This window comes from Megalops cyprinoides, chromosome 4 (assembly GCF_013368585.1).
Source record: "Megalops cyprinoides isolate fMegCyp1 chromosome 4, fMegCyp1.pri, whole genome shotgun sequence".
Classification (NCBI taxonomy): domain Eukaryota; kingdom Metazoa; phylum Chordata; class Actinopteri; order Elopiformes; family Megalopidae; genus Megalops; species Megalops cyprinoides.
Window position 1 is genome coordinate 19,003,541 of NC_050586.1, and position 14,817 is coordinate 19,018,357.

At 47.4% G+C, this 14,817-nt stretch overlaps 1 protein-coding gene across 9 annotated transcripts in view; it reads left to right on the forward strand.

The window, feature by feature from the left end:
• fbrsl1 (fibrosin-like 1) overlaps nucleotides 1-14,817 on the forward strand; it is a 252,908-nt gene that overhangs the window by 224,603 nt on the left and 13,488 nt on the right. For 6 of the 9 annotated variants that reach the window (XM_036526237.1, XM_036526242.1, XM_036526243.1 and 3 more), the window contains exons 7-9: nucleotides 11,677-12,052; nucleotides 12,155-12,417; nucleotides 14,189-14,439. In XM_036526237.1, coding sequence (XP_036382130.1) covers nucleotides 11,677-12,052; nucleotides 12,155-12,417; nucleotides 14,189-14,439 — 890 coding nt within the window. Of the gene's footprint in view, nucleotides 1-11,676; nucleotides 12,053-12,154; nucleotides 12,418-13,919; nucleotides 14,081-14,188; nucleotides 14,440-14,817 lie in introns of all 9 variants that reach the window. The other 3 variants (XM_036526244.1, XM_036526246.1, XM_036526240.1) reach the window with 2 other exon arrangements.

Consider the following 14,817-nt stretch of genomic DNA (forward strand, 5'->3'; position numbering starts at 1 on the left):
TCAGTCACCGTATTTTATGTGTGTCAGTCATTGTGCACGCCAGCTCTTTTATAACTTCTCCTTTGTGACTGTTAACCTTCAATGGTGAAGTGCATGATGTATGCTAAACCTTGCATTAATTATTCAATTTGCTCATTGTTAAAATTGTACCTGTTAAGTGGATCTCATAGAGAAGCACAGGCTAAGCGTTGATTGGTGTGTATTGTGCTTGTCCTCTCTAATGTGAGAGAGGGAAGCTCCACGGACTTTCTCAGTCCCAGAGGTAATATCCAGGGAGTTAAAGCCAGGGAGTTAAACGTCATCCCAGCCCCCCCAATACACTAGTGGGTCACTGCTTTTAAAGGCCAACCCGACTACCTCATTATGTCCCCTCTGCATGGTCCGCGGGGGGTTGTAATGGACGGCACAGTGGCTCCAGGAGAGCTCTCCATGTGCGTGGTGTGATTATTGATTGGACCTAGATCCACCGTTCATCGCCGGGGCCAAAGCATGAAGGAAAGCAATTTCCCAGAAATCCACACATTCCCAGCCCGCCACCTGCACAAACACACACACACACACACACACACACACACACACATACACACACACAAACACACACACACACACACACACACACACACACTCACACTCACCACCCTCACCAATAGTGGACCCGCTGTGGGAGTATGGCATCTTCTTCCAGGTCGGTGAGGGGAAACAGGGTTGCAAGAGGGGGGGGGCTGCTGGCCATTCAGCTGATTAGCCCTCGCTTTGCTCCTGCACACTCACTCATCGATCCCCATCATGAGCGGTAATCACTCACTCCATGCAATGCTCATCACTTTGCGAAATGCAATTGGCCAGGATTGATTCCTCAAAGTCGGCTTTAACCAATACAGAAACATCTTTTTTGCGCATGCACAACTGTGCGCTGTCAAGATGGGCATGAAAGGTTACCATGTGTAAAAGAGCATGTGACCTGTTACCTTTAGCCTATGTAACCTTTTGCAGGCAGACAAAAATGAGATATGTCAAAAAAGACAGATGCAACGCTGTTTTAGCCCTCGTCATGAGCTCCAAGGTTGTGTGAAGATGCTGCACTCAATGATAAACTGTTATTTTCCCTTTTTTTTTTTTTTTTTTAATCTTCCAAGCATGTGATTCCCATTACCTTTACACCTCCCACGTGTGAATTTCTGCCATCAGCAGTGCGGCGTGGCAAAACATAAAAACAGATGTGCTGATCCTAGAGCCACGACCCCAAGGTGACACTTCCGCAGCTGACATGTCTATTTGCAGAACCATTAAGGATGAATGAGCTGAGATGAGCACCAATTCGCCTGGCGGCAAATCGCTGACCTACGGTCAGCCGGTGTGGCGCACAAATAGAACGTGTCAAAGAATCCTCATATGTGCTTTAAGGTCTGCTACGTTCTCCGGAGGGCGTGGAGTTGTGAGGGCTTCTGAGGCCGTCTGCTCAGCCTTAAAGCAGAACCCCGTCATCTGTGTTGGCTCAGGGGCTGAGGAACGCCCTGGCCCACAAGGCTGGAGGTCCAGTCGGCACGGACGCACCAAGCCCCCGAGTCCCGGCTATTTGAAGAATGCCGGACCTCCATCAACTCGCCTGCCAACCGTGAGATCAGAGGTTGCAGGTCCTGGGACAAGTCCTTCGGAGATCATTTACTCCCCACAGATGGCCAAGCTGTGAGGCGGCAGCCAGCCCTTTCTTGGGGACGAGCCTCCCGCCAGCTCTAGCTCTTCTGAAATCCTTCAGCATAGACCAGCAAACGCCAGCGGGCCTTCTGGGACCCAGACCCAGGGACACGGTCCCTTTGATACAGCGGGCCATTCTAGAACCGCCGCCAAGCCCAGGCTTGCTCGTCCAAATGCGACGTGTTCTCCCCCCTCTTTCCGGCACGCAATAATCGGTTGTCGGAGGACTGATTTTCATTTTCTGGTTGGGAGGGCCTGATAGTTTTCTTATCGGCGCAGTCAACCGTGGATGTACAATGTGCAGTGGATGTGAGGTAGTGTGTTTTTTCCTTTTTTTGTGATTATTATTCCTCGGTTTTGCAGTCAGTTTGGGATTTCTCAGCGCACATGGAGAGATCCTAGGCTTCTTTGTACTGACTGCACTCTACACTGCTAATTCAGAGCCATTGTGCACAGATGAGACCGTTACATCCGGTTAGAAAACCAGATGGTGAGTAAGTGTGGCCAAACACTCAGCCAGGATAATGCACAATCACTGGCAGGAGAAGGAGACTGAAAACTAGATGGATATTACAAACGTGCTTGTAATGGATTTACCGTTTTGGAATCGGTTCACACAAGCTTAAGAAACTGGAAAATCATAGCTAAATATAACAATGAAAGGTCCTATGTTGTATGGCAAAGAATAGTATGCCCACAGCACTGGGGGGGAAAAAATGTAATGAAAATGCCAGAAAGGTTCTCATGATATTGAAGGATCTGTGGAAACCGAAAGAGAGACACTAGTTTGTGTGTTGTGCAATTTGTTGTCAAAGTGCCAAAGTCTACTTGCCATGCTAACATCTTGCAGTCTTGACTTTAGATTAATACTAAATTTGCACCAGTGTCTGATGCCCTCGGGCTTTTCATTTTGCCATGCTAGCATGACTTTCCTGCCTCAGTGCTGTTGATCCTTCCCATGGCAGCACTGAACATATGTTAGGTTATGGGAGGTTCATGCAACCAACCTTGAAATGGGCATATGGTAAAATGAATAATGAGATATGCATTACTGGAAAAGAAATTGTGCTTAAAACCAGATTTTCATAGGGTTACCGTCATTAATTGCTCCCTGTTTTGTTAAGAGACGAGCTGTAATATGGTCAGATGCCACCCCGCCTCGGAAAAAGACCACGCACAGTATGGTCTCCTATTAATCAAACGGTGGTCTGTTTCGGTGTTGTTTTTGGCCACCGGCGTTTCGGATTCCGCCGTATTCCCCATGCAGGAATGCGGACGGGCCTTTAATGGGCTCGCACTCTGGTGCCCCACTCCACCGAGGGCCCAGGCCGAAGAGGCAGTTATTTTAACTCCTCTGCAGAGTGGAGACAGAAGCATGACTCGGTGTTGATTGAGGGTTGTTTTCAGTGGATGCTGACCAAGGATAGAGGGCAGGGTTGCCACTTCACCCGTGAATGTTCGTGGAATGTTCCCCATAGAATGGCCTGCCTAAGGAGCAGTTGTACAGTCCATAAATATAGTCTGCCCCTGTATATGCAGAGTATGAAAATGACTGGCATGCTGTTTTCATAGAGGAGTATAATTGACAGTTTATTCCTCTATTACAGCTGTGACAGCCATCTCACAAACAGCTCAGGCTTAAATCATTCTAATCAACTCCTCAAAATAAGGGCAAAGAGTTGTACAATGACCCGGTGGAATTTAATACTCTATACTTTTTTGGTGTAGTAGGCAAAACATTTGTATATAAAGCAGCTCCCGCTTGTTTAGTGAGGTGTTCGAAATATATTGCCAGTTTCTTTTGGTTCTTTCACTAGAAAGAAATCCACCAAATGTCTCACTTAAGAGCCCACCACCACCCCCCCACCCCAAGGCAATTTCAGGTTTGGAGGTCAGCGCTGATTGTGTGATAACCAGTAAATGGAAGACGGTGCTGGAGAGCCCAGGAGATCATATTAGCGGCAGTGGACTACATTAGCCACCCAGGAACACAATAACAGTGGGCTGATCTTGCAGCAGGTGTGTTCGGGGATGGAATATTTGGAGAAAATGAACCATCTGTGCCTCACTTTAAAATTGTTAAAAGACATTTAGCAAGTGTGACACTGCTAACACGGCAGTTTACACACAGGCACGTCCACCAAAGACAGGGAGATGCTCTCTGTTGGGGTCTGTAAGTGAATTTATTTGGTAGGCACAAAAATGAGAAGGGAAGCCCTCTGCCTACTGACATGTGAATACTCCAGCAGCCCTTGTGTTTTTTTTTTTTGTTTTTTTTTAAACAAGTCAAAACTTGTGTATGTTTCAAACACAACATCTGCTGTGATTTTTTTTTGCTTCTCTGATGCTTCTTTGGTAGACTATTGTCAAAGGGATATCCTTTTGATAAGCATTTTAAGCATGGTTGGGATAAATATAAAGTATTCTATGCAAGATTAGTGTGATCCAAGCTGTTATCAATCCAAATATGGTGCACATGCCATTTTCTGCATCAAATGGACTGTTTATTCATAGGAATGCGTAAAATGTGTGCTGCAAATGCGGCACACTGCAAATGATTTCCTTTTTTACATAGCATTTGCATTGTGTAAGAAAATGGTCTGATCCCCATGACGATTTGTCCGATTGAAGACGGCAAAATTTGCTGCTCTCCTTTTCCTGGCTCAGAATCCTTGATCTGTCACGGTGTCCTCCATGCTGCAAGGAAATCAATTGTGCTCTGTAATTTTACACAGAGCCGTGAGGAGAAGTCCTACTGCGCATATCAAGATGAAATTCGCAAACAACTGTTTACACATTCACCCCTGCGCTGTGAGGTTTGACCCAGATCCTGCAGCTCCTCTGGCCTGGCCTTGTTTACAGAGCGTCAGTGAACGAGCCTGTGGTGGGCCTGTGTGTGTGCGTGTGTGAGTAAGTGTGAGCGTTGCGGAGAAGCAGGAAATGAGAGAAGACAGGGCTTGGTTTGAGGAGGCAGCCCACAGCAGCCCCACGGGTCAGAAGATGGACCTGTCTTCATTTGTTTTCATGACATGGCTTGATGCCACCCCCCCCCCCACCCCCCCCCACCTCCTATCCCTTATTAACTTCTCTCTCCTCAGCTCTTCCTCTCTCCCTCCCTCTCCACCTCTGCCTCTCACTCTTTGTCTCTGTATCTCTTTATCCCTCTCCCTCTAAGTGGCTTCCAATAGCGTTCCCTAATCAAGGATGATGGATGGGGAGCAGGGAAGCACTGAGTACGTTTGCTAACCCGATACATCGGCATGCCTTTCCCCTGTGCTCTCCTTCAGTTGCGGAAGGGATCCAGGTGGATAAAAATGAGGGTTGTGCTGCCTTGCTGTGCACCACCCTCATCGGATTCTCTATTAAAAGGTCGGTAAAGCTCTTCTGAGCATCCACACCAATTAGATGAAGTGTTTTAGTCATAGAGGGACGGATTGTAAAAATGCCCCTCCTTTTTCCCGTCAATACACCAGCCGATTGTCCGTTTTCAGGAGTCTTGGGCAGGGCAGTACAAAGTCAGTCCACCTACCCAGTCGGCAAACGAGGAGCCTTCCGAACAGACCCTTTCCAAATCTTTTGCTCACATCAGCAGTGGCCTTGGGGACACTCGGGGAGTACGCAAATCACACAAGGAGCAGGCTAATGACCACGGGACGTTGAACCCAAGAGGGGAGGCTCCCCGTGGCCATGTATTTGCACAGGGAATGTTGGGAGGGGGCGGGGGGCATTGGGGGTTCGCAAGGGAACGGCACCCCGAGGCCCGCTCGAGTCACACAGGGGGAAGGCACTTGGCAACAGCGGCTCGAGGCACACCCCCCTCAGGCACGGCCTCCTCAGCTCTGATCACGGCGCCTGTGACAGAGGGAAGTAAGGAGAAAAAAATGACTTGGGGGTTTATAAATAGTTTCCAGTTGTCAGGTTCATTTCATTCTTGTCAAATCTCTGCGTACAGTATTAATTAAAATCGATTCAGCCGTGTCCCAATTATGTAAGTTGTGTACTGGATGTGCATTTTTCCCTGTGAGTCACCTTCTTGCTCCTCGGGGAGGTATGTCCTACGATTAGGCCCGTGTTTGTGTTCAGCCAGTGGAAGTTGTTTATTTGCAAGGGCACAGATTGAGGGCTCCAGAGGCTTTGTGTTATTGCTTCCTGAATATCGAAGAGAGCGAAAGAGAGAAAGAGAGAGAGGAGGGAGGAGCCGAGTACAGAGACGTTTGCGTTTGAATTGGAGCAATTAATAACTTTCCCCTTGAGTGCGGAGTCGAGGATCGATGGGAGACTCAACATGTGAAATGAATGCTCTCCATTTGCCGCTTAGATGCAGTCTGAATCACATTACCCCAGCTTGTTTGAATTATTGAAACAATAGAAGGGCTCTTTTTCAAAGCGGAGACAGGTCAATGCTGAGGTTTACTTTCTTCGCCACAGCTATTTGTAATTTGCGTGAATCCATGTTCTCCTGTGCCGGTGTCCACCCACGCCGAAATCCGCATGCTTACCTTTCTGCATCTCTGATCCGAGGACAGCTCGCCAGGGGAACTCCGTTCACTGACAGCGTTGTTGATTCCATCAGTTGTCGCACCTGGCCATTTCAAATCTGCTGAGCAAATCTTTGCAGGTCTTAGTCGCACCAGCGAAATGCAGAATCGTCCTGATTGTGTTCCTGTAAAGCTTTAAGCAAACCCGGCACCGGAATCAAAGCAGATAACTAAGCTTATCTGGAAAACACTCCAAGAAACATAATCCGACAGAAAATATTTGGAGTATTTCCCTTCATGGTCCTGAACAGCTTAGGCCACGGGCGTCCAAGCATTGGATGATGTATGGCTAACCACGAGAGGCTGTCAGGTCCCTATTGTCGGGTTGCTTTTGTAAGGCGGCGCAGTGCATTGGATTTCCCAGGTACAGATATGGAAGGAAAACATCAGGGCTTTTTTTGAGTTCAGCGTCATGCCACTTGAGCCGTTGAATGATTTTCATTTTGCCATCTCCGTTCTGAGAGAAGTAATCAGATGGCCATTGAAAGACAGCGTTATATCCACTCACTATCATGCGGGCTTGCGGTATGTGCATGCTTGAAATGTCATGAGAAAGTACCTTTATTTACATTATGGAACAGAAAAAGTATTTTAAAAATGTGTCTGTTGAGACTGTTGTCAGTAGGTAAGCATGTAGCAGATATTCGCTTGATAGAATGTTTTTTTTTCCCCCCACAATGGCTTGTAAATCGTCGCAAAAGCAGCTGGGGGCCCTAACAGGATGCTTTCCTGCAGGGCAACAATGGAATATTGTTGAAATTGTCTGGGCATTATGCAGCTAAATAAAGCTGACACGCTGTTACAGAATTATTGCCTGTATTGAGCAGCATGGTGCCCTGTAGAGATGGCCTGAAAGGGTCTTGAAAGGTATAGGCGGCGGAGTGAAGCCGCGGCCCCTCCCCGCGTCGCCATGATGGCAAACAGGAGCGGCAGGCTTTATTAGAAGTGGCAGGCGTTGTCTCCAGTCATCTAGATAATTGCGGTGCCGCGTCCTCTCCTGTAATCAATCGAGACAGCTGCCGCCGCGGCGTTCAAGTCCGGTGGGCGAGCGAGTCGCGCTAATTAATGGAACGACGAGGCCAAGGGCTCCCCGCGTCGGCTGCTGGCTGGAAGACGGCGGTCTGAGTGCAGGCGGGGGGGGGGGGGGGTTCACGGCCACCCGTTCAGCACTCCTCCATGGGGTTCCCGGGGGTGCATGCGTGTGTACACCAGGGGTCTAGCCTGATAGAGAGGCCGGCATGGCACCAGTCACATGATAGCCCTGTGCCTGGTGGGTTGCGGGGAGGATTTTGGCAGAGGAAAAATGGAACCTCTTCGTGCCCCCAGCACACTCTGAAAAATTAGAGTAGCCACCAAACGCTCTGTACCTCCAGCTCCAAGTCGCTGACCTTGGCTGACCAGGGAGCCCTCGGATGGATCAGGCAGCGGGGCTGATGCACAGCAGCAGGGCTTCGTCCCTCGTCATCTTCCCCCTCGTTAAGCCTGCTGTCTCACCAAGCGTGTTTCCAGGCCCCCTGCGGCACCATGGGAGATGTTTCCTGCCTGCATTTGCGGCACGTATGCACACAGGAGTGACTCGGCAGGGTGATTAAGGCAATAAAACAATGGAGTACAGTCTGGAAATGTGTGCGCCCCCCTTGACAATAGGCTGCCTAACACTCCTGGCAGACAGGCTCTAATCAGATTAGCGCTGTCGGCCGGGGCACCCGTACTTAAGCCTGCTGATTTGAATCGGCACCCCTTTCCGTCAACAAGCGCATGTGCCATGAGAGGGGAACGGCATATGCCTCCCGTGCCATATGGCCGAGGTTCGAATCCAGGCCCAGCATGCGGAAACACTGATTCATACCAGACAGACCTGCCAACTTTGAGAAATGAACATTAGGCGCTCCCAATTTATGTGTAGGCTCTGACAGCAAATGCGTTACAGCTTTACACTCATTGCATTCTGTTGCCATCAAGTCTTTTTGTCAGCTGCAGTGGAAATAACTAATTAAAACGGGCCAGCTGTCCCCACTTTCTAAATATCCTGGCACCTCTTTCTGTCCATTTCCCATCATCCCCTCTGATTCTAACCCGCGTATTAGAGGGGAAAATTGTTTTGCAAGGCTTTGCTCTAACCCTTTTACAAAAGAAGTGTAAAACATACAATGTAATCTTAGTTGTATGAGAGTCTGGTATCCAAGGTTCATGTTTGGCTTTGATTTGATTTGACGTAGCTGATGATTAGTGTCTACTTAGACTGGCGTTTAGCATCTTTCCAAATCATCGAGATAGAATCAGACTGTCTTTCACCCAAATTCCATAATGAAGCCTTGCAGCTATTTGCAAAGGTGCTAATTACCAGGATGGTGATTTCCAGACAACCAGTATCTGTTTTAGCACTCTAAATAGCCACGCTGTTCGAAATTACACTTTGGCCAGCACAGTTGGCTAGGAGAGTAAAAGCCGAGGTTTAGAGAATTCCGCTTCCTAGGTTTGCTGTAGAAAATCAGTCTGCACAGGGCATCAAGGTGGAGTTTATGCCGTGCCTTTCCCGTTCTTCCTCTTAGCGTTCAAGGGATTGCCGTTTTCATGTTGTTTGTTTTTATTCCATTTATTTTAAATAAATAAAATATTCCTTCCCCCCCCACCAAAATGCGCCTGTTTAAGTTCTGGCGAAGCGATGATGTGAACAAACCGCAGCGTTTGCCTTGTAAATAAGAGCAGCAATCTCCAGTGGCAGGCTGCTTCACTCAGCACAGTGGTAGAAGTAGCCCCGGGCCATGGGAGAATTTACAATCCAAATTTGGATGTGTAAATCTTTAAACTTCATTTATGTGCTGCTTTCTCTCAGAAACACAGTGCTGACAGTGGCCTGTTCCACTCGCTCTGTTCACATGTTCAGTGTGATCCTCATTTTGCGGCCATGATATTGCAGTGTAGCTGCTTCCCAGTAAGGACATGTAGCCACTATAGGTGAGGAATTAAAACATTTTGTGAGGTTTTATGAAGGGGGCATTCACCTTAGCAACAAGTCTTCTGATTTGCTGGTTTAATATCAATCAATAGATAGCATGCTCTTAAGAGAGGCTGATGTAGTGGGGGGGCTAGATAGTCTTCTTGATTGATCACCAATGAGGTTGCCGGCGTTGGGCCGCCTGCCTGCTGCTCCCATCATGCCACTGTGTTCTGAGTAAAGCTCCAGCGCTCCAGATGTTGCTGAACGATGACATACGGGGTCAGCAGGGGTGATGCGTCGGGGTCCAGACAGCTGTGCAGCGACACAGGGGTCACCAGGGTGCCCCCTGAAAGCATCAGTCAGGGCATATTGGCCACAGCTTGTCATCTGTGTGCCTCCCTCTAACATAACATCACGCGTATTCACATGCAGTCAGTGGAAGCGCCAGGCATAGCTTGTGACGTATAGCCCTTTAGTAATGAACCGTCTTTTGGCTACGGTTATCTTCAAGGCAGTCACGAATGTACGGATTACAATAAAAATATGCTCTTTTCAATATGTTATGATGTTGTAGGAAATATAAAAGTGATAGAGGACATCTTCCATTTCTTGGATTCATTGTTATTAAAATTAGATTAAAATCAATGCCTCTCGTTACAAGCAGTGGAGAGCATTGTGTGTTGACACCCCCTTACCCGCTGGACTGTTTTAATGAGGATGGAGCACGGATGATACTTCACTGCTCCCCGCTACCATTATATCCCATTAGAATCATCATTAAGATAACCCACAGCTCATTGTACCCTAAGTATTATAGCTCCAGTCATCCACTGGCCAGACTCCAACCGCAGGGTTTGAAACACAATGTGTCTCGGAGAAGGGGTTTCCAAGGCAACATCAGTGAAGGGCAACATTTCAACAGAGAATTTCTGCTTCTTTCAAACAAGGCCTCAGACAGAAATCTTAGAATACATCAAGAGGGTTATAGGGCTGTATTTTTTGAGCCTTTATATATTCTGATTCTTTACGTATTCTTTAGGAACCCATGATCCCCTCGCTTTCCTCATTCTGTCCATAAAACGAAGAGGAAAATACATATAAAAGCTTTGTGCAGGGTTTTATTTTTATATACTTTTTTATTGAGGTTTGAATCCTTGAAAGATTAAGCGGAGTCTAATAAGCCCTGGAAATTCCATTAAGGGGCTGCGTTTAACTCGCACTGGCTTCTAACTGCTTGAGGGGTGCTCATTTGTTACTCAGTCGAGCTGTGCCTTTGGAGATTTTTAATTGAGGCTCGAGTAAGCCGTCTGGAATTTGGGCTGTATTAAAGGTGCAGATTAGAGCCGCTGAATGCACCATTCTGTGTGTGTGTCTCTCTCTCCCCCACCCCCCTCCCCTCCCCTTCAGACTCAAAGCTGTTAGCTTTGGTGCAAGCCAAGCCAATTTCTCCCTTTCCAGAAGGGGTGCGCTGATTACTCAAAATCACCCACATTGCTAATTCCAAACACAAATTCTGTCATGTTACTTCTGTTCTCTTAACGCAGGGCTTGGCAACCCAGTTTGCCGCGTGTTAGGCCATGGAGCGATGTCATCGCTCTATCAGGACTCAAGCTTTTCACAAGTTTCCCGTGGAAAGCCAGGATCATTACATGAGCGTGGTCACTGCTCCACGCGGAATAGAATATGATCTTTGCGTTGGGGTATTTTTGGGGTTTTAGACAGAACCCAAATGGAAAGGATTTCCATCCCCACTGGTTTTACTGTTTTCTGCATCACTAAACAAGGCTCACATTTTTTTCACTCGCACTGCCGCCCGGAATGCTCATATTCCAGCTACTTGTGCAGCCAGGGCCCCAAATGACTGCACTAAGAGGAACTGAGTTGCTTCAAAGTGCTTGGCTAGTGCTGCAAAATCCCTGGATAGATCTGGTGGAGGGAGAATGCGAGGAAGGGCACGATAAGGGGCCATGATCTCTTTTCACTGCACAATTGAAACATAATTATTTCATGCCAGATTGTGTGCTCAGCAAAGCCCTGAATAGGAACGGCATTTAACTTTAATTAGGTGTGATTTATTCATACTGACTGGATCGCTCACAGAAATTGGATCATCTGATTATAGTCAAGCATGAAAATGACCTGATTAAACACTTCATAAAATCTGGGGAGAGAAATAAAAGAGAACCTCGGGTAGATGGTGGGTGTAGTGGGGGCTGGGGGGAAACAGATGTGTGAGAAAGGCACGGCTTAGCTTTCTTTTAGTCTCGCTTACTGTGTGTCATTATGCATTATAGAAAGAGCTATCGCCATAGGCATTTTGAGATACCTGCTATTATGCACTACATTTTGACACATATAACAGAAAACACAGACTCATGCAAAATGGGAGATTGACTTACAAATGTGGTTGAAATGACGCAACAGTGATTGCCCTCACTCGGATGCCGGCATCCGCTTCCTCTCATGTGCCTAATTTCCCCCGCATTGTGTTTGCATTCGCAGGTGTGACGGCGAATGAGATTCGCGAATCCAAGACTTGCAGCTCAACCAAAGTCTCAGGGCTCCAGCGCAGCCAGGAGCAGAGCAGCGAGGTGCCCTTCGCTCAGCCTGTTCCCAGCCCCACCCCTGCGTCCCCGCCCGCTGGCTCCCCGGCCCGTGCTGCCGCGGCAGCTCCCCCACCCAGAGCCCGGATCACCTCCCCGCCCCCGCCAGCTGTCAAGAAGGAGGCGGCTCCCCCGATCCCCACCCCTCCCCCGCTGAGGGCCCAATCACAGCCTCAGCAGGAGCTGCGGGTTCCGCCCCCTCCGCACCACGCTCCGCCTATAATTAATCACCAAGTGCATCACCCGCTGCAGTACAGTGGTCTTCACAACATCAGGTAAGACTCAAGCTGCTCTCATGCCTGTGGCTATTTCTCTTAGTACCCTATGTCAGTGATGCCCACTTGACCGAATCATTCCTCCTCTCTTTGACCTGACAGTCGCAGCAGCAGCAGCGGCAGCAGCGTCACCGGCATCCCCAAACACCACCTGCCCCCATCTCCCCACATCAACAGCCTCCCCTCGTCCACCCCTGCCCTGCCCCTCTCCATCGCCAACCTCTCTACCTCGCACTATTCCCTGCCAACGCCGGCACATCGCCATTCGGCCATGTTCGCAACCCCCGCCACACTGCCACCACCTCCAACCTTACCGACTAACGGCCTTGTGGTCCCAGGGCACCCCACTGGAACCGCCTACCCAGGTAGGAAATCACTGCACATACCTAACTCGCTAAGATCAAGGCACTCTGGGATTTGTAAGTTCTGGGTTACTCAAGTCAGTCCACTTTCACAAGTGTTAAACTTTTATATTGAATGAAATTTCTACTTTGAACATTTGCATTCGCACTTGTTGATCAGATGCATACATTCTTTACAACTGTCACATGGAAGCTTACCGTGCAAACTAGAATGGGTAAAAACATTATACTGGAGGAAAAAAGGCAGTTCATAAAAAAGAAAATGGTCTGTTCGATAACACTGATTTCTGAATGTAGTTTATTTTACACTTTCATTCAAAAGACAAAGTGAGGTTGCATTCCTGGCTTTACAAGGTACCTACATGGCCCTCGCACTGTCCTTGTAGTCTACTATGTTTTCACAAAATTCCAGTCAGGGTAGTTTTTGGGATTTTGTTTATGTGGACTGTTCTTTTGCCACATGTGGATGCAGACATCCCAGCTCAACTATGAAAAGGTCACTTTCAAAAATGGTATAACAGTTAGCCAAAGTACTGGTACCGATAAAATAACGACCTTACCAAACTGTTCACTGTTGTCAGTAGAAAGAGCTGTGAAAAGTAGGAAAGCAAAACTTTATAAATAGGATTTTTTATTATGTTCGCAGTAATTAGATATTCAGTTTATCAATGTGACCTGCCATTCAACAAGTCACCACAAGGCTCTGTCAGGAATCTGTCTGACACTGTGTAGCATTTTACTGTGGTAAGTCAGTGTAAATCAATCTCCCTTTCAATTCCACAACTTTGATTTTTAATCAGTACATGTATGGCATTGTACCAAGTCCATGAGATTTCTGGCTTTTTCCATATTGGATAATTAAATGATCTGTATAAAATTCTGTATATTACAGATGTTTTTCCAAAAAGGTAGCTCTGCTGGTGCTCTCAAAGATGGCCAAAATGTGATTTTAAATTAGTCTGCCTTATGAGGAAATCCAGAGCTCTGAGTAAAAATAGGCGTAAAATATGATTCATTCATTCTGACCACACAGATTTGGCAATTTCACCACAATGAACTAAACTTTTCTTTTTGAAACTGCCTTTTTGTTTACTTGTGAACGTTTTTTTAACTAAGGGAGAGAGATGATAACTGCACTGTGAGTATGCCTTTTGAAACTGCCTATTGATATAACTGTATAAGAAATAGATAAGTGTGAGAGAGGATAATGAGATTGTTAATGGAAAAACAAACCCCATTGCATATCTTTTGCAAGTTGTGAAAGATTTCTCTTATTACAGATCGTGTTTTGATATTACTATCTGCTATTTGCTTCAATGCGTGTGTCAGTACAACTATTTATGTAATGGTATCTGCAATGGGAATTCTATATTTACCTTTAAAGATACTTAGAACCACATATATATCTTTTTGATTAATTGACTAGTACATTGCAGCACAGTTAGGGAGAAAGAGAGTCAATGTTTTCTGCTGAGATGACTCTTGGTGTTCTTTCTTGTCTTTAGATACCAGCCTGTTGATATCATTCAACCAACCAATCATGTATTGCCAGCCTCATTCGGGGATTCTGATTGGCACTTTGTCACAGGCAACTCTCTTACCACCACCAATGAGTCCTCACGTAGAAAACCCTCACAGCATGAGCTGGAGAAACAGGGAATGCCAGGTGACTATTTTTTTCTTCTTTCTTGCCTATGTTGTAAAGACTGACTGGCGCCCGTGCCTTTTTGTGTCTCCCTTTTTTCCCCCCTTTTCTCGCTCTCCTTTCTTACAGAGCATGACCTCCTGCGGCAGGAGCTGAACAACCGCTTCCTGGTTCAAAGTTCAGAGCGGAGCCGGGGGCCCTCCGCCTCCCCGCTGGCCCCCGTCTCCCTCCTGAGGGCCGAGTTTCACCAACATCAGCACATGCACCAGCACCAACACACCCACCAGCACACCTTCACGCCCTTCCCCGCAAGCTTGCCCCCGGCGGCCATCATTGCTCCGCCCACTGCACCTCCCATGGTGCGTACCCCAGCCAGAAATGTGAGGATAAGTAAAGCTCCCACCTCCCTCTCCACCTACTGAAAACCCCACCCCTCCCCTCCCACCCTGAATCCACCGCCCCGTTCTCCTCAAGCGGCAAGCACCTCCTCTATTGCTGCCCCATCAACTTGGCCATGATTCTGTTTTGCCACACACTGTCAACATAATCAGACCTGGAAGAGGTGTACATCCTTAAACCAGTGTACATCTTACTTGAGTGCATTATGTCTGAATGAACAGGAAGGAGCCAGGCAAAGCCATCCAGAGATTCTAGCAGTGTCTACAGTATCACTACAGCCAGACTAAAAGGGCTAATGCTGTGCACTTAGCATCACTTCTCACAGTGCCTTTAAATCTTTATTCTCCAGGTATCTGAGG